This window comes from Strongylocentrotus purpuratus, unplaced genomic scaffold (assembly GCF_000002235.5).
Source record: "Strongylocentrotus purpuratus isolate Spur 01 unplaced genomic scaffold, Spur_5.0 spur5_scaffold_6, whole genome shotgun sequence".
In the NCBI taxonomy this organism is placed as follows: domain Eukaryota; kingdom Metazoa; phylum Echinodermata; class Echinoidea; order Camarodonta; family Strongylocentrotidae; genus Strongylocentrotus; species Strongylocentrotus purpuratus.
Genome location: NW_022145612.1, coordinates 36,957,707 through 36,977,791, shown reverse-complemented (window position 1 = coordinate 36,977,791; position 20,085 = coordinate 36,957,707). Strand labels below are relative to the sequence as shown.

The 20,085-nt window shown below is 37.5% G+C and overlaps 1 protein-coding gene across 1 annotated transcript; it reads right to left on the bottom strand.

Annotated features, from left to right (window-relative positions):
- Window positions 1-514: 514 nt before the first annotated feature.
- Window positions 515-17,310, bottom strand: LOC589628 (kelch domain-containing protein 10-like). Its single transcript, XM_030972248.1, has 7 exons — window positions 17,161-17,310; window positions 16,244-16,395; window positions 14,833-15,075; window positions 11,864-12,133; window positions 5,780-5,894; window positions 3,713-3,852; window positions 515-3,042 (listed from the first exon to the last, which is right to left on the bottom strand). The coding sequence occupies exons 1-7, from the start codon at window positions 17,240-17,242 to the stop codon at window positions 2,833-2,835; spliced, it is 1,212 nt and encodes a 403-aa protein (XP_030828108.1). The 5' UTR covers window positions 17,243-17,310; the 3' UTR covers window positions 515-2,832.
- Between the last annotated feature and the right edge of the window lie 2,775 nt (window positions 17,311-20,085).

Here is a 20,085-nt window from a genome sequence, read left to right as displayed (position 1 = left end):
TCACTTTCACTTTGCTTCATATTGTCTTCTCATTTATCAAATGTTTTATTTCTTTTAAATGTACTTCTTTTTCTACTTTTTCCTTATCTTTTCATTTACATCTATCATTTTTTCTGCTTGTCTTTCTATTATTCTCTTTTCTCTTCATCTTATTGTCCTTCCTTCTTAATTCTCCTCTTTTTGTCTTCTTTTTTTTAAAATCATGCAAAATGGCAAGAAAAAAAAGGCAATTCATCTAATTTGTTTATCTAAATGTGATGCCTGCTTTGCAGACACAATCTGCCCCTTGCTAGCCCCATGGGCTTGTCGGAGATTGGTTTTAAAGTAGCAACAACTAATCTGTGGAAAGTGTAGATTACAAAAAGAAAATTTAAAGTACTTGAAAAAACAAAGTCTTGTTACATTGTGTAAGAACCTTGCATGACATTTAGATATTCAGATACATGTACAGGAAAGAAAATACTAAATATCAATTCAGAGATGCTTAATGACAAAAGAAAATGAAATTAGTAAATAACTTTAACATGTGAAGAATCTTTATTATGTACAAACAAAACATAAAATGCCATGCAGCCTTATCAATTATGATTACACAGCATGTTCATTCATCAAAATAAAATTCATTTTTACTTCCATCAGAAGAACGAGTACATTTCCCTTCTTGTGATTACATGTTCCCAAAATAGGATATGACTGATTGTCTTGACTTCCCAGAGACAAGGTACAATTATATGGTGTTTATTCAACTCTCCGCGATCACATGTGATGTATTTACTGAGACTATCACACTATAGTAATCTTATGTACTAGTGTAAACGTAATAGTTTCCAGTTCTATCCAATGATTTTTTTTAATTGCGTGATGTGCAGCAAGAGGTTAATGCACTTTTGTTGAGGTATTGGGTTCGCTGTCTCTGTGTATGCGCTACGGTAAGCCTAATTAACTTGGGTTTATTTGTTGATAATGACTTGAAACAATCTTAAAATCAATTCCTTTTTTTTCATTAAATAACAAGGATCTAGGAGTTTTATTGTATTAAAAAAGTGATGCATGATTTCATTCATTCATTACAGGATCTACCTGTTCTTGTTGAGGCTTTTTATGCACCTAATGTGTGCAGATAGATTGCATAATGAACTTATTTATGCAATGGCTACAACCTAGTTCTCCAAAGATATGCAAGTCTACTGATCCATGGGACTGAGAAATTCAGTTTGAGGAACATCTTTTACCTGAGGTAATAGAATGACTACTTGATTGCATTAGTATATTTAAGAAAATCTTAAGCAGTCAAAGGTTTGTAATATTGTCAGCTGAGAGCCAGAAGGCCATTAATTCTGTAAAATGACAAGAAGTAATGCCATTCTAGCTCTGAAAATATGATGCGTTAATTCTTCACGCATCATTTACATTATTTGTCTCTAAGACAATATATTGTGTCCGGCACTTGAATTACAAAGTCAAGAAACAGACATGTTATACAATCTGAACATTGATGATGGAAATAATTACATATGCCATTAAATGGAAAGCCCACTTATAGAAATTCTTAAATGCACAAAAATATATACCTCTGACTCTTTCAACCACTGACCATTTAAAACCCTGTCCTGGTCTGTTGGGTGGGTGGCGGGCGATGTAAAAATCTCACAATAGATTAATTTCATAGCCTCTTGAGAATGGAGGAAATTTATATGAAAGTTGTATAAAGAAACGTTTTATAAAGAATAATCGTACAGCAACAGAAGCATACAGACTAAATAACAACAATGTTTGAATAAAGTACATTCAAATTTTGAAAAGGTCAATTGACACGACAGCTAGCCAATCATCAGTGCATGCTAACAATAAGCTCCATCGATTAATATCGTTTTCGCACTATATGACATTGAGACTTAGAGCGGGGCCCTGATTCTTATTAAACTTTGTTTTTGTTTGGAATGATACTTTTGCAATTCGCTATAAGACGTTTCTCTATACGACGTTCAGACTAAACAAAAGGTAGGGAGTTATCGTATAGCTATACGATACTTGTATGGCTGTTTGATGCATTAAGTAACACTTAATGGATAACAAGGTATATTTCAAGCACTGTCTCGCCTGTGTGTTAAGGGTTATGCCTCTGCCTCTGATGCAATATCCGTCAAGTGCAATGGCTTTCATCTGACATGACTGTTGACCTGATGACCCCAAATCCTCATGAGATTGGTGATTCCTCATAAGGTACTTATGAGGTATGATTGAAACTGTAGTGGATCATCTTTGAGATACTTACCCAAGCTATAGAATGTTATTGCGTGTACCTATTTTTGAGCTTGACCTGCACCTACAGAGATACACCACTGGTAATCTTTCCTCTAAGCTATAGAATATTGCGACTACAGCATGATTGTTGATGAAGACGACAACAACGCAGCTGGAAATAGTGACATCTATGTCTTGCTCGGCTTTGCAAGTGAGACGAAAATGACATGGCTTACAAAGTTAATTCCAGGGCCTACAGCTTCTATATCAGGAATTTATCATTTCTAGTAGTTACTAGCATATATTATGTGAAGTCAGATTTGAGGGGTAGTATATTCCTATATTTCTACTGTATATTCAGTATTAGATATCTACATACCAGGGAAACCACTTTAGCTATCCCCAACATGTACATGAACAGGGCCATGTATTATAAAGCCTTTTTATTAATCGTAAGGTTAATATTGAGCGTAAGTCTATAGCTCATCGTGTATTGATCAAACTTAAGATCAATCATAACTCTTTATAATACGCGGCCCAGTAGATATAAGATAATCATCATCATCATCATCACCCCCACCACCATCATCATCCAATGTCTGGTAGTAAGGAAGGGGGCACGCCCATGGCTTGGAGGGTGTGTTTCTCTATACCGGTGGGGTTCCTAAGGAGAGAGAGGACCCTGTTCCATGCCATGAGGAGGAGGGACGGTATCCGCACCCATACTCTGACCAAGGTATCGCTCCGTTCGGTGCCTTGTGGATCCAGGACCCCTCCGTATATGAACATGCAGCCATTCTGGATGTGGGAAACAAATGGTGAAAGATGGTCATAGAGAGAGAGTGATAGAAGGCATAGGTCTACAGGAATAATCTTGCCAGAGGGTTGATGTTGATGACATTAAATATTTGGATAAGGTATAAAGAACAACAAAAAGACCACCTCTCTTTCCAGGTGCTTGCAAGAAAATACTGATTATCTGAATATTCTCAAGAAGCTGCAAAGTATATTGGACTACCGGTACACACACTTGTGGCATCAAAATTTGGTCCAAAGCTTTTAACTATTGAACTGGTCATATTTGCAGTATGAGAGTATTTCAAGGGCAATCCTTTTCGTGTGGCCTTCAACATGGCAATTTAAAGAATGACAAAGGGAATAAATTGTTATAACTAATAATTTTAATGTCAGGCTTATATAGTGCATAATGTGTTGCCATCTCTATGCACTTAACAAATAGCAAAAGAACAAACTTATATCACAACTCAAATTTTCTTCAAGGCTTTGATTTGGTGTAAGATGCATTTAGAGTTAGGCATCATGTTTGGTACAGTGTTAAAGGTTGGAATCTAGTTAGTGCAGAAAATTGACCATGCCTCCACAGAGCACACTTTTGCAGAAACAGGACTTATAGATCAGATTACTTGCAAAGAGTATTTATGGGCTAGATTGAAGGAGTGTGACATACCGGTGTAATAGCTGATGAATGGAAGTACACTGGTCTAGGAAGCTTGGTGTCTAGCTTAGTCCACTGAAGCGTTGTCAAGTCTAGCATCCAGACATCATCGTAGATCTTCCGTCCATCGAACCCACCACTGACATATCCCACTGTGAGTGAAGGAAAGTAATGGGAAGCTCTTAAGACTGATAAACAGTGTAACCTGCTTTAGCTACCACCTGTATTATGAAGACCACTTGTCTGTAAAGACTACACATTTGGTTTCCTTTGACAGTCCTTTCTCATAGAAACCTGTACTAATGTAATGTGCAGAGATGGCAACCTCTTGACACACAAAAACAGACCGAGTATCCAAAAAAATCAGATTTTCACGAAAATTCGATACTACCACTGGCTCGTCGGTCTTGGGCCAGTAAAATTTCAGAAAAATGTTAGCTCTTTCGTTAAAATTTAATGAGAAAATTGTAAAGCAAAGGTTTTGTTGGGGTTGCTCACCGTTGCTGGGGTTTACTTGTTCATGTTTCTATGCGATTCTGCTTTTTTTTATGGGTTAACAAAAATTATTTAAAAAAAAAGATTTTTTTTGTTTTTGTTTTTTGTTTTTTTGTTGAAAAAAAGATGAAAAATCGTATTTTAAGACTTTAAGATCGTATTTCACTCTTATTATCGTACTAAATACGATATAATCATACTGGTTGGCATCTCTGAATGTGTATATAAAGACCACCTGTCTATAAAAAATATGTTTTTTGTTTTCTTTGTTGATCATTTCTCGTAGAAACCTGTACTAAAGGAACCTGTAAAGAAAGACCACCTGCCTATAAAGACCACTTTTCTTGTTTCCCTTGAGCGGTCTTTATATACAGGTTTCACTGTATTGAAAATTTATGTGGATTTTAAACACATCGAAGCTTCGTTCACATGTGAGGTGGTAAACCAACTAAAAATACTGCTACAGCAAAACATCAACTGCACACAGTGAAGGCCCTAAAGCATACTCACTTTCCCTGTTTTTATATGTTTTATATGTCTTTTACATTTTAGGGGGATTAACTTTCAATAGGACTTCTGTCTTCTAGCTAATCCCCCAACACTTCTTACAAAGTTTTTGTTGTTAATGTTTATTTACCATTGTAATTGGATATTATTTTGTTTGTTTTGAAGTTCAGGCTGTTTATGAATGTGTTAAGTAAATGAACTAAACTGAACTGGATACCTTGGTAGGTTTTCTTAAATGGTTTAACACGTGTGAATGAGACTTTAGACTGCTATTTTGACAGTGTGTATAGACAAGCAACTTAACATGGCCATTACCTTTGTAAACAAAAACGTTTGCTGTTCAACTTGAAAATTCAAAAATGGGTTCATGAATCGCGAACCTAATTATCATGCAATACTTGTATTAAGTTAAGAACAATGGCAATTCGATTGAAAATTGCTCTACAGATATCTAATTTCTGTGACATATCTATAAACTTTGAGGCACAATATCAAAGAGTTAACAAATATGTGGGGATTTTCACATAAATACATTTCAGCAAATTGGGACCAAGTTGACCATTTCGCAAACATTAAATTTTACAGGCTGCTATCATCGACACAAAGGCTTATTAACATGGAACAAAATGTATCGTGTTTGGACACATTTAAGAATTCATAAAAGTAAAACACTAACTACAAATTCTCCTGGGGGTGTTTCATAAAGTTGTGCTTAAAGTTACGCATGACTTTACGAATGACTTGAATATGAAGAGCTAAATGGGACTCTCAAATCCTTTTAATTGCATAAGCTAAAGTTGAAATATGCAGATATAGATTAACCTTATCATTATTAACAAAACATTTTAATGTAAAGTGTATTTTTGGCTGCAATTTAATTAAGATTATGCGAAATACAGTCACACTTTGTTAAAATGTTAGGAAAAACTTTGGGAATCCCATTTGACTCTTCATATTCAAATAATTTGTAAAGTCATTCGTAACTTTACACACAGCTTTATGAAACACCCCCCACCCCCCAGCTCCTACAGTCATAAAAGATGTAGCTTGCAGTAACCAAAGGGGTCTTGGGCTCACCTGTCCCTAGTTGTGCACATCCATGACAGCGCCTAGGTCCTGGGAAACCATGCCTCTCATCGGGCCTTGTATCTAGTAGTTCCCATTGTCTGGATTCTGTGTCAAATGCATTTACCTATAGAGATGAAGATAACAAAACAATCTGTCTCATGAAAGCTCCAGAGTTCGATAAAACAAAATACATGAACAGACAAATCCGGAATTTTTAGAGTTAATGTTATAATTCACTGAGGCCACATTAAAAATTGAAAACTACAAAAATGTTTGTGTGCAATTAACAAAATGTTAAGTGTCTTGTGATAGCTTCTAAGCCCAAAGGAAGCTTTCTAACTAATCCCCTACTTATATTCTATAAACATTTAACACTTCAGAGTTCAATGAAACCAAATTTAAATGAACCAACATATTCAGGAGTTTAAAGTGATTTTATACTTTACTGAGGCCACATTATATATTGACTTTAAAAAGTTGTTACATGGCATACTTATGGACATATAGTAGCATTATGCGATGGATCTATCAACATAATATGTTGATAGATCCATTATACAAAATATATATATTTTGGTGATTGGAACACTTTAAATGATAGTAAAAATGTAGGTCAGATAGCTGGATTACTGCAAGTTTGCAGTCAGTCGGCAAGTCCGTATGCTAATGAGCAAATGCGCAAGATTTATCCCAGTCGTCTCGTACGTTTTTCGGACTTTGTTCGGGTCTCGCCATTAGCGAGATAATACACCGCTGAAGTCATGACTTGATTGCTGCCGTTTACATTCACTTTCCAACGGAGATGTCAGGGTAAGTAGTGAATCCGATTTCTCGTGATTGATAATGTATTTTTCCCCGTTTAAAATGAGTATTTTGTACCACTGAAAATGTCTCTTGAAGTGGCATGAGTATATTTTTCTCGTTTGAGCATACCTGAGTTTGTAAGTGGCTGCTGACCCTTTTAAAAACGCAAATTATTAGATTGTTTTTCCTTCGTATTCTCCAGACTTCGGCCTAACCAAAGATACCAGATTTTACGGTGCCTTCGAACTATAACTTGTTGAAAATTAGGCTTGAAAATCACATATTTTGAGGGCGAATATGTTTTTCTTGGGTGCTAGAGCGGTCACGTGATCGAGATTAGGGGATAAGGAGTTATTTTGGGCCGTAAATGCACTGATGTTTGCAATCGGTGCGGAGGTAAAAAGCCAGTCCCACCTGTGCAAATCTGTGTTAGTGCCTCTTGATCTCACGTTCTGTGTTTTGAGTAAAAAGATATGATACTATTTGGTTGTAATTAAATTAAATACTGCAAATCGATGACTGTTAGGGATAGTAAGAAGGACTTGTAGGTATTTCGTTTAGCCCTGGTAATGAATATAACCACAGATGTTGAAATTTAGCCTTGCTAGACTACTGCTGCATTCTGCTTGCCAGTATTTTTTTTCAAAGTTATTTTTATTTTTTAAATAGATCTAGGTCTAGACTAAGATTAGGATTAAATTAATGCAAGGAAGGAAGAGAATTAATATTATTTATTGATAAGTTTACATGTATGCTAGAGGTCTAGCGCTAGGTTAGATCTTGGGATGAATTTTTAGTGACTTTGTCTACGACTTGGTCTTGACTCTTGAGTTAGATTTGGGTCTACATTAGTACTTTGTACCTTTTTAATTGTATTACTATTGTATTTGTAGGACAGAGCCAGGGCAGGGCCAGGTTGTGGCTTGTGCGCTGCACCGGACATTCACAAAAACAATGTCACACGCATTTGAGCACAATTTCACGTAATGAAACGTGAAGGAGCCCAACTCCACCTAATAATAGTATTACCTAATTTGAGTGTCTGGTCAGGTCACCCCCAAGCCGGTCGCCTCCTTTACACAGTCGCCTCCTATACACAGTCGCCCCCTACGTACAAAGTCAGTACACTAGCGCAGCACTGCGCCCAATGCGATTTGTATTGTATATTTTACAGTGTTAAATTGACAAATTCAAACTGATTGTAAACTTCTCCAATACTCCAATGTGAGTGACATGAGAATAAATTGTCATTGTCATTGGGACCCGGTGTCCATGGGTAACACGGGGTCCGATGTCCTATAGGTTAACGCTGGGCCCGGTGTCCTAGGGTAACGTGGGACCAGGTGTCCTAGGGTTAGGGTTAGGGTTAGAGTTAGGGTAAGGTTAGGGTGACTTTGAACTTGTAAAAGACATCAAACTGAAACAAAAAATTAGGGGGCGAAATGACCAAAACAGTTGGGGCGAGCTGACCAAGAATCTCAAAATCGCCAAAAAAAAATCGGGGGCGACATGACCAATTGAGGGCGATTTTGTAAGGGGGCGGGTTGACATTGGGTGACCTGACATGGAACCAATTGATATATCAATTTCAATTTTCATTCATTCCATTTTCTGAATACAGAATTTGGTCGGAATATTTTTTCCTTTGACTAGGGCTATAAATTTGTCCCCTAAATCTACACTACCTTGCAAGTTGCAATTGTATTTTTTTTTATAAAAAGGATCTTGTCTCTCTGGCGTGAACTCCTAGAACTTGTACAAGTACAACCAATTTCGTTAATTATTATTATGGTAATGGAGATGTACAAAGCAACATGTACCACACTTGCCCTAACCTGCATTGTTCTACTTCTAGGGTACTGATAAAACTTGTATTTACTCAACCATGGAAAATCTTTAAAAATGTAGCTAGATTTTATTTTTACATTTTTCTAATTTTCTTTCTATTTTGTATCATGACATTACAGGTTTCCCCAAGACCCATCTTCACTTTTTTGGAAAGTGCATGTGTAAGAGGAATCAATTCTTTGTGGCCTTCAGGACAATTTGGAACTGCAGAGTGAAGTTTTTGTTTGTTCCTGCCTGGCTGTAACATGCATTCAGTCCTTGAGATCATATCAGATGGAATAGTTGTAACTACTGAAGATATTAAAACTGTGTTTATCCACGTTGGAGCCAGCAATTTTTCTACAAGCGTCTAGGATTGAGATAGCAGTGCCTACATAGATTTATACTTTACAGTTAGGGAGAAGTATTTTACCTTGCTGGGATTGTAAGCTTTTGTACGAAGCCAGTGTTTTCTATAATCTTCAAGGCATCGTCTAACAATGTTAAATCTAAGATGCATGGCCCTACGTGTTATCAGTGTCTGAGATATGCCCTTAAAATTGCGCTTCAATATTACACCATATCACAGACACTGATAACGCGTACGGCCATGCATCTCCGATTTAACATTCTTAAACGATGCCTTTAAGCTATTGTACATACAGTTACCTGTTTTTGCGTTGATGGACCACATCTCAATTTCTTCGCAAAGAAGATATTTTCAGAGAATATCAACGCTACAATAATTAAATGTATACATGTGCTACGTCCAACTTGTGCTAGCAAGTATGTTCCTTTGGAACTTAAGATGTGGACACCGGGGCTCAAAAAACAGAAGAAGATAAATATGCCTCTTTCAACTGCTCCTGCTTCTCTGCCGTCTGCTTCTTCTTCAACTGTTTCTAATTCTACCTCATCTGCTTCTTCAACAACTGATACTACTGCATCTGCTTCTTCAACTGTTTCTACCTCATCTGCTTCTTCAACTGCTTCTACCCTCATCTGCTTCTCCAACTACTTCTACCCTCATCTGCTTCTTTATTCTTTAACCAATATACATGTTAATATTTTTTCTCAAGCTATGCAGAAGAAGGCTTGAGAAAAAAGTTTGTATATCTCATGTACTATACGGTACCATTACGCAATTTTAGGTGTACGTGGAACTTAAAAATACTTGCATACAATTGTTATGTTTTAGTATTCTACACAGCAACTTCTACTATGAAATTGTTTTTATTGACCTTGCCATGTAACTTGGTATACTTACCGGGTAATAAATATACATGGATGTAAATGTATATATATTCAAAAACAAACTTTAGTTGTTATCTTTGTTGTTTTGCTGTAGTATCAGTTTCTGAAAGTGTGGAAAGATGGAAATATGAGATGTACGTAGGTATGAGCTAATTTAAGTTTATGAACATTCATGCATCTGATTGAAGGAGAAAATTCAAAGCAAGTAATTTGGAGGAAAGGAGAAATTTAGAAAGAGAGATAGAGAGACAAGTTTTTTTTTTTTAAAGAGAGCCATATAGTGAGAGATTGAAAGAGAGTGAAGTCGGTAGAGAGAGATTGAGAGAGTGAGACAGTTTTTAAGAAAGAAAGCCAGACAGACGGAGAGAAGTAGAGAGAGAGAGAGCAAGGCCGCACGCATGAATTTTCCTGGGAGGGGGGGGGGGGGGGGTAATTCATGCATGCGCCAATTCCTGGGGGAAGGGGGACAAAAATGCATTTTTATAATTGAAATTGAACGATTTTTAAATTTTTGAAGAAAAAAGAAAAGGGTTCGAACATTTCTGGGAGGAACTGATTTTTTGAATTTTTTAATGAAAAAAAAAGGGTTTGAAAATTTCTTGGGGCAACTAGCTGCCCCCTGTCCCTATGCTGCGTACGGCCTTGAGAGAGTGGGAGATAAAAAGGGAAAGATATATATATATATATATATATATAAGGGAGAGATAGGGTTTTTTTTCAAAGGGAAAGAGAGGGAAGAGAGCTAGAGTGCGAGACAAATATGAGCGACGTGTAGGTTGACGTCGAACAATGGGCAGAGGTAATACATACACGAAACTGGACACATGGGACCGATGTATACTTAGGAACAAGGAATGACGACTTATTATCGCACGTGTGTAAATATAATTAAAGAGTATTAAGAAGTGATCGTATCCATACTAATTTAAGGGGAATCTACCTTAATTGTAAGGATAAGAGGACGTTTTGTGGGCAAATACGAAGATTGCAAAATGTAAAATGTCGCCATTTTGTACGGACAGAGGGTCCGAGCTTACGAACGATGCGAGCGACTTCCACTCCAAAAATTAATCGACATCGGTATGTATTTAGCTGGCTGCTGACCCATCTAAAAGTCCTCAAGTTACTATTTTACCATATTTTTAAAGCTTAATAAATTTCCTTTCATAATTTTTAGCTACTTTTGGGGCCTTCGGAAAAAATTGTGGAATTTAAGACGGAAATCAAAACTTCAAATTTCCAAAAAAAAGTCATCGTTCTAACTACTGATTTCATAATTTTTTCCCTCTTTTTTGAAAAAATAAAGATGATATTTCCGTGATTTTAACTTTTAACTCTTCAAAACAAAAACAATCATTTGAAAATCTCATTTTATAACGGAGCTACGAGCATTTCAAAACTAGTCTTCATTTGCGACTTCTGAGGTCAAATCGGGGTCACGCTCGTGGGGACTGGGATAAACTAGACGTGTTTTTTCGGGCTTGAGGACTGACTGTTTGGATGCAACAACATCATCAGTGATTAATATCTCATTCACACCCAAAAGAATGACACCAGACCTACATGCAGACTAAACAGAAAATCCAATTTCTCCAAAAGACCAAGAATCTGTCACTTTGGAGTTGGGCTAGAGTAGGTTTAGTGGTGTGTCTGAGGTTTGTTTGTTTGTTTGTTTTTATTTCCGTATAAAATCATCACAACATACAAATACATACATAAATGAGATAAACGGCAGATAGCCCATTTCAGGTGTATTAACAAAATACGCCTGTTCTTCCATGGGGTCCGGATATAACTTTCGTTCATCAAAGACCTTTTTGTCAGTATCATGGAGTTCCCCAAGTTGTATGTCATCAATGTTATCTACCTCCATGAGATTAAACCCTACGGCTGGTATTCTCAAAAGCAGACTAACTTAAGTCCATGGTTTAATCCACCAACTAAGTATGGAATGCCAAGTGTCCATATGAATATATTTTTGAATAATTTGATATGTCTCTAAATTACCATGATATCATAATTATATCATAGTTATATTGTTCTTTATTAATTATGTTATTATATTTTATTTTAATTCAGTGACAGATTAAATTATTCAAAAAAATATTCATATGGACATTTGGCATTCCATAGTTAGTCAGCGGATTAAACCGTGGACTAAAGTTAGTCCGCTTTCGAGAATACCACCCTACCGGTTAAAAAGCTCACCTTGGCCAGTGCAAAGGCAGAATCAGAAGTGCCTCCTCCAATGACATACAACCTTCTATCATCACTCAGCATCTCATGTCTGTAACGTGGATCAGGGATGGCTTCATTCCGTGGTTTGCCCGACTTCACCATGGCTGTGGCATGCTCCTCTAAGCTGAACACCCTCTCCCAGACTCCGGTCTGTACGTGGCATCTGTGAACATCTGAACAGTACACCCACCCCGTCGTCCCACCATAGACGTAGAGGTATTGATTGATGACTGCTATTGCCTGAAAAATAAGCACAGACAACTGATAAGATCCCTTTGTTCCTGTCTACTTAGCTTCAGAAGTCAAACCGCAAAGATTCGTCCACAAAAAAGATGACCTGAATTTTTTTCCTAGGGACCCAGGGGATAGCTGACAATGATTACTCTGGATTCTTAAAGTGACTCGGTAACATTGCCTCAGATGTTTACTTCCCCTGACTTATACAAGCCGATCGCCTGTCTGATTATCAAGGTATTTATGATTGAAAATCGAAATTTTATTTTTCGTTTTCTTAACGGTTTTTATAACACTACAGTCTATTGGGGAAAATGAGTACCGGTATGGTAAAACTGGTCACTCAAAGATTTTTTATTTTTTGAAGCACAATTTTTTTTAGGGCTTCAATATTATACCATATCACAGACACTGATAACACGTAGGGCCGTGCATCTTAGATTTAACATTGTTTAACGATGCCTTTAACCCTAAAAAGGCCAGGCTATTTGAGGTCTTAGTACGGCCGGGGGGGGGGGGGGGGGGCATTATGGCATCCCCCCCTTAAGATCTCTTTGAAAAAATAAGAGTGTTCATAGCAGACCTCACGCCTGAACAGCAGAGCATGGAATTGATCTCCGCTAAAATTTGCACGCATGTCAGGTGAAGTGTATAGAATAATATGATAATTTTTAATTTTTTGAAAAATCCACTCATTTGCATATTTATGGTAATTTATGCAAATAAGGTCATATAATCACATTTTTACCCATAAATCATATACTATTCATATTTAAGCATTCTTTTTCACCACATATATTCATTAGACCAATAATAATACGACATAAAAATTTGGAAGAGCCAGCTTATTCCTTATGTTATCTCTTGTTTTGATAATTTCTCACGTATTTCATTGTTTTTTTTAACTTATGTATTTTATTGTTTTTTGTTTTTTTTTCATTTCTTACTACAATTCAACTATTTCCACTCCCAAAACAACCACCTAAACTTTAAATAAGACCCAATAACCAATGTTTGATCTATTTTTAGGAAAAATGACATTTCCATATGTTTTGTACACAAATCACAAAAATGAGCCATTTTGGGGCTGACATGTATTAAAAGACAAAAGGTCACGTGACCTTGTATCTGGGTGTCCAAGACTTGAAAGAAAAAAGTGAGCGAGCGGCGGGGCGCCATCCCTATGCGTTCCCGAACAATCAGAAAAATCGTGGAGGGGGGGGGGGCCATAATGCCCCCCCCCCCCCCCCCCCCGGGCCTTATTAGGGTTAAAGAGATGGTTCATTGAAATGTAGAAAATGGGCAAATTACACCTCAACAGATTGCTGAGAACATTAACAAAATGAGCAAAGTACTTTTGAAGCCCTCACTGTTGTGAGGAATAAATTAAATGCAATTTTGTTACCTTTTCCTGAACCCACTCACTAAGTGAATTGACGGCGTTATTTTACATGCGAAACGATGACGTCACAATATGAACAACCATATCACACATTCGGGACAATGTTGGATACCCATTGCAATTTTCAGATATGGGTTAACATTGTTTGTATATTTACCGCCAGGGGTGATATTTCCTCTATTTTTGGCATTTTGAATGAGATACACTGAATAAATGATACTTTCTACAAATGTTTGTATATTTTATATTTTTCCCCGTCAAATTTGAGCATAAAAATCAGAAAAATAATCACATATTCTGAGGGCACTTCGATCAGCGTGTATGTGTCTGATCTTGGAAGGCAAACGACATTTTGCATGCTGACCTAAAGACTCTTTTGGAGTAAAATAGGCGACAAATTGTCAATAGGATTGTCCAGACATTTTTGATAAATTAAGTCGTATAGGACCTGATAAACCGAGAGAAACAGATCAGTCCGGTTCGCGATTCACGGCTAGCTCGAGCACGGGGCCATGGGCTAGGCTGGCTAGCAAGCTGCGCTAGATGTGATGCATGCATAGAGGTCAGTGTATTGCACACATAGTACATGCACAGAGTACGCACGCACAGCTACTAGCTACGGGAAACTTGAACGCTACATCAACGTCGTCGCACCGTCGTCAATCATTTCAGCTGAGCGGCCCGCTGTTCATATTGTGACGTCACTTAAAAAATCAGCTGACTTACGATGTTTTCGGGGCGTTGGGTGGGTTGATTTTTCGTCAAGTTCAATCAACTTTTATAAATTTCGCTCGACTGTACAAGTTACACAAATGTAATGATTTTACTCAGTGTAATTTTTTGATTGCAATGATACCAAATTCAGTCAAGTTTGAAATCAATAAACCATCTCTTTAAGGCCATGAGGCATGTGTCATCATAAGTGTCATACAAAAAGTTAATGATTACAAAAGTAGTTTTGAAGCACAAAGAGGCATTGCACTATATATATGGAAATAACTATACAGGAACAGAGTTCTACTTTTCATTATTAAGAAAGTGTGGTCCGCTCATCTTTTGAAGAAGAAAACGTGTAAAGGGAAGTACTGTACTTTATGAAATTCACTGATTAAAAGATTTGACAAAAGTAAATTTTGAGCAAATTCAGGTGTTCTTAATCATCTTGACTGCATTTGGAATTGTATAATACCCCTTAAAAATTCTTATGATACGGCCAGTACATTTACGGAACAAATACAAATACCTATAGTGACGAGTATGAGAAAAAACATGTTGTACAACTTTCAATGTTTTAGTAACTCACTTGACCGTAACTTCTGATGGGTTTGTTCTCTCCCTTCTCTGGTTTAACATGCCATTCTATCCTCCTGAGATCAAGCCAGCTGATCTTGTTTGTGCTACGGTAACCAAAGGGATAGCTGGTGCCTCCGTAGATCAGTATCGTCTTCCCTTTCAAGATGGCCGACATGGAGGCAAGCCGGAAGTGAGATTCTCCTTCGTTTGTGAGTAAATGCCACCTGTTGGATGGGATGTGGTACCTCCAAACCTAATGGGATAAAGAATAAAAAACGTTATTATTTCACAACCTACTTTATAATTCCATTTTGATTTGTTAACCTTATCTTTGCCACAAAGGTTTTTGGATACTTTTAATATACATTTCTTTGAGATTAGGTGATAAATATGAAGATACTGGTAAATCGGTAACAGACCAACCAAGATGAAACTATATTTAACATTGTTTAATTCACCTCTATTTCCGTTTTACTACCAAATTTGTACATTAGCTTTACACCAATGTAAATATCATGTAAGACCTTGATTTGTGATGTTTTGTTTTGGGTCAGCTTGGGCACTGAATATGTTCCACAGCAATGAACTTATAGTAGTTTAGTATTTCATAGTTCATACCCATATCTATTTCACAACAACACAACAACCAGACCATTTACATTGTTCAGAATTTCCTGGAAATCACATACACAGATTTTCATTCTTGAATGTATACTGAGACTACCATATTTTGCATGCGGTGTTAGGAACAACTAGCTTGAAATTCCTATTTTTCTCGGCTTAATATGTATGGCATGTGAAGTTGGGACTCATATTCTCTCAGTCACATAGAAGACTAAAATGTGTACCTTGGGTTGTTTGGAAAACTAACAATATTTTATTTTAATTTCTCTTCCAGGCGCAGTAATTGATATATATTTCTCAAGATTTTAATTTTAGTGTCAAACAGAGACCAAAATGTGAATGCTGCCATGCACGATTACAATTTTTTCTGACATTTCCAATGGGTGCTGATCCCTTCGTAGACAATAAATAGCCTCTATCGGGAACTATTTCAGTCATTCTCCTGCTGACAATCAGGACATACTGATCGAAAGGTTGAGAACAAAGAGCTCTTAGTTGAGGTCATCCAGGGCTCTTATTCCTTTGAAAGAATTGCATTGTATAACCATGAAAATATCTTTACACCTACTATTCAGTATCTCCACGTTGAAAAGTATCACTGATTCTTCACTGAAAGATTTGAATTGAATCGATCAGAAATATAGGATTACTAAACAAAACAATATGATTGAACATTTGTCATACAACCTGAAACAAGTGTCTGTGGACTCAGTGAGACTTCAAGTTCAAGGCTGCCATGTTTTGTAAAGTATATGATGAAAAACCCCTAATATTCCTCTCTTAACACTTTCACTCACCTCGCCAAACAACGGGACGTGCTGGTTGCTCCCGAAGTAGTCTGAGATGACATCATCATCAGGGTTGTAACCTCCCAGTAAGTATACATTATGTTCATCGGCAACCGCACAGTGTCCACTCCGAGCGCAAGGCTTGTAGGGAAGTTCAGGTACTAAAATAAATAACAGAAAATGATTATGAAAGTCAACATAGTCAATCCATATATGGAATCACTTTGTTTTCAAAGTCTTCAATTTCATTAAATCCTGTGTTTATAGTTATGCACATTTCTATTTTCCACCTGAATTCAACATCTCCTGAAGTTGAATTGAACAAATCACAACAGACAAATACTTTTGAATCAGGTTGTATGACACTTGCTACACAGCTCAGTAATGTAACACTAACCATCATGGATTGTCTTTTAGAGGGTCTATAATATTTTCCAACAAATGTCTTCAATATTTATGAAATTTGGTGTGTAAAGTGTAAACTTCTTCAAAATCCTGAGTTTGTTACTGAAAATTTCATGAAAATTTGCCTTACAAAAGTTACAGTCACTGCATGCACAGATGACGTGACTGTCCGGCTGAAAACCAGACTTTACTCATCAAAATTAAAATGAAATCACACAGAAATAATATAGTGTATGAGTGTATCACATATATGTATACAACTCACATCATGAAACTAGGTAATAGAACATTAAAGAGCTTAACAATTACAAATTTGAAATCTTTTACTTGCAAATTGCACGTGCAATGATTAACCCATCGTTTATTGTTCTATTTTTTTAAACATGCGCCCACACGTTGAATCTGGTGTTAGAACATTTCTATTTTGGTCTGTATTTTCTCGCAGATATGATAATCCAACCCTAAATTCCCGGTTACTTCTGATCAATAGAACAATGGCACTTAAGGAAAATATTACTTACTTCTCTCGCACTCTAAATCTATGGATGGTTTGGTGTTGAGAACAACAGCAGACCCTAATTTCAAGGGATAAAGATGATCCATTTCAAGCTCGTTAAACAACACGTACTTTACATGTAGCCCTATGTATTAGCATAATTATAAACACAAGTTACGCAAGAACGCACAGTACACAGGCGCAGTGCAATCTCTTTGATGAAACCAGTGGCGGATCCGGCGGGGGGGGGGGGGGGGGGGGGGGCCGCCTCCCCCCTGTGAAAATATGTTTAAAAACACGTTAATTTTACCTTTTTTTTAGATGCCCCCCCCCCCCGGGTGCTCATGGGGGGGGGGGGGGTGGGGTGCGATTTATCAAATTTTCGGGAGCAAAAAAAAAAAATTAGTGCTCACTACCCCCCCCCCCCCCCCTCTCCATTGAGCGAAATATTGGCCGCACGATTTTTCAAATTTCAGCACACTAAATTTCAAATTGATTACAAATTCCCCCCCCCCCCCCCCCTAAGAAATCCTGGATGCAGAGTGCAGGCATGGTGAGTGACGCGGAAGACGGATGAGTGGTGGGCCTGAGACTGAGGCAAATTGGGCGCCCGGCTACCCCCCCCCCCCCCAAAAAAAAAGAGAAAAGTGCCCCTATCATGACTGCGACCAAAAACAAATGTGCAGCTTCCAAATGAGCACATGTCCATCCCGCTCTAGCTCTTGTGTAAATTAGCCCCTACTTCGTCTAGATGTTGTCGGCTCTTATCATTAAGTTATATTCCATAACAAGAAATATCAATTTAAAAAAAAACTAGAGAAATTAATGATATTAGGAGGAGAAGTTATTTTTTTTAAAGGCATCTTTTAGCAATATTAAATCTTAGATGCATGGCCCTACGTGTTATCAGTGTCTTTGATATATGGTGTTTTATATTGAAGCCCTTAAAGGTACTATGTCCCATTTGCAGGCCAAAAAAATGAAAACCTTAAATTTCAATTGCATTTGAAAGATAATACTAATTTAGAACTTCCCTAAAAAAGGTGGGGCTTGAAAATGTCTTCAAGTGGGAAAATAATGACTATTAGTTGTCAAATCGACTTTAGGGCTATAGAGCCCAAAAGTAATAGTCTTGATTTTCAGACAATTGCACCGAATGGTAATACGTTTTATGCTGCCCAAAGATTCAATCAGTTTAATCTTGGCCATCACAAGAAGTGGGTTATTGATGTAGACAAATGCTCATGTACCCTTTACAATTCTTTTCATGTATGTTATTACCAAAGAAGAAAAAAAGCCAGTCAGTCACTCAATAGTGTCTGACAGTGAAGTCTAGCAAGTAAACGCGTTTCCTTGCATAATTTGAATATGAGGACACTGCAAACGTTTAAATTTCACAGATAGGACATACATGACATATTCATAATTCCTGCAAAGTTCTACAGCATTTGAGGTTGGCTGCAAAAGGGACATAGTACCTTTAAAAAAGTAAACATCTTTGAGTGACCGGTTTTACCATACTTCCCCATTAGACTGTAGTGTTATGAAAATCGTCAGGCAAACGCAAAATTTTATTTCGATTTCCAATCATAAATATCTTGATAATTAGACAGGCGATCGGCTTTTAATCAGACGATTCCACTACAAATCAAGAATAATTTATCCTTATTTGTTTGCATGCCTTAGAAAAAATTGTTTAAAGGGATCCGGTAACTTTATTTCAGATTCTGAAACAAAATCCTGGATTTAGCTCATGCTGCAATGATAATTGCACCCATGACTTTTACAAGCCGATCGCCTGTCTGATTATCAAGATAGTTATGGGGTTCCTGACTAACCAAAAGGTTTATAACTATCATTGCAGCATGAGCTAAATCCAGGATTTAGTTTCAGAATCTGAGACAAAGTTACCCAGTCCCTTTATGTAAAAGGATGATCCGTGTCTCATTCGCCCCGACTTAATTTTAGGCCTATAACGAAGAGGGGAAGGGGATATAAACGGTGTAGCACTCCCTGAAACCGAAAGACCACTTCAATGCAAAAAAATGCAAAAATGACCCCCAAATGTCCACAAGTCTTTTAAACATGGAGCAGTCCCACTTTGTGCATTTTAGAATAATCACTGTCAACGTGATGGAGGTATATAATGTTGAAATAATAAAATTATACTTGTATAGCGAAAACTACTGGAAAGTTCCTATATGCGTTTCATTATTATGATACCTTTGGTTTGCCCCTTGCGTCTGTGTATCTTGGATTGTACCGACATGTCGGTGCATAATGAATAATAATTACATAACTTTCATAAACATGAATCCAGCATTTATGACCTTTATCTTCCCATTGCGAACTGGCTAATTATACGGTCTACAAATGTCTAAAGAGCAGTAGAAATTTTAAACAAGGGGGGGGGGGTCAGACGCAGATCCAGGGGGCCGAGCGGGCCTTGCCCCCCCCCCCCCCCGCCAATAAAAAAAAGGAGCGAGAGAGAAGGAAAAGAAGGGAAAGGGAAAGAGGAGAGAAAGGAAAAAAAAAAGAGGAAGAAGAAAAGAAAAGAGGGAAGAAGGAGATCGGGGGGGGGGGAGGACTTGTCTCCCAGGCTGTTGCCTCCCCACCCCCCCCCCCCCCAATCAAAAAATAAAAGAGAAGGAAGGAAAGGGAAAGAAAAAAGGAAAAGAGGAGATAAAGGGAAGGAAAAAAGAGGAAGAAGAAAAGAAAAGAAGGGGGATATCAGTCACTGAGTTGCAATTTTCCCGCCAACAAGTTGTGGATCGGGGGGGGGGGGAAGGGGGCAAAAGGCCCTTGCCCCCCCCCCCCCCCCCGTTCCCGCTAAAAAAAAAGAGAGAGAAGGAATGAAAAGGAAAAGAGGAGAGCTAAAAGGGAACAAAAAAGAGGAAGAGGAAAATAAAAGGGAGAAAAGAAGGGGAGATCAGTTGCATTTAATCCCGCC

Bases quoted from the DNA above. Each gene is read 5' to 3' on its own strand.
- LOC589628 (XM_030972248.1), bottom strand. From the start codon at position 17,242: ATGGATCATCTTTATCCCTTGAAATTAGGGTCTGCTGTTGTTCTCAAC. The intron at 16,396-17,160 runs GTAAGTAATATT...TATTTATTTTAG, and splicing joins AGATTTAGAGTGCGAGAGAA to TACCTGAACTTCCCTACAAG. The intron at 12,134-14,832 runs GTGAGTTACTAA...CTTATTTTTCAG, and splicing joins CCATCAGAAGTTACGGTCAA to GCAATAGCAGTCATCAATCA.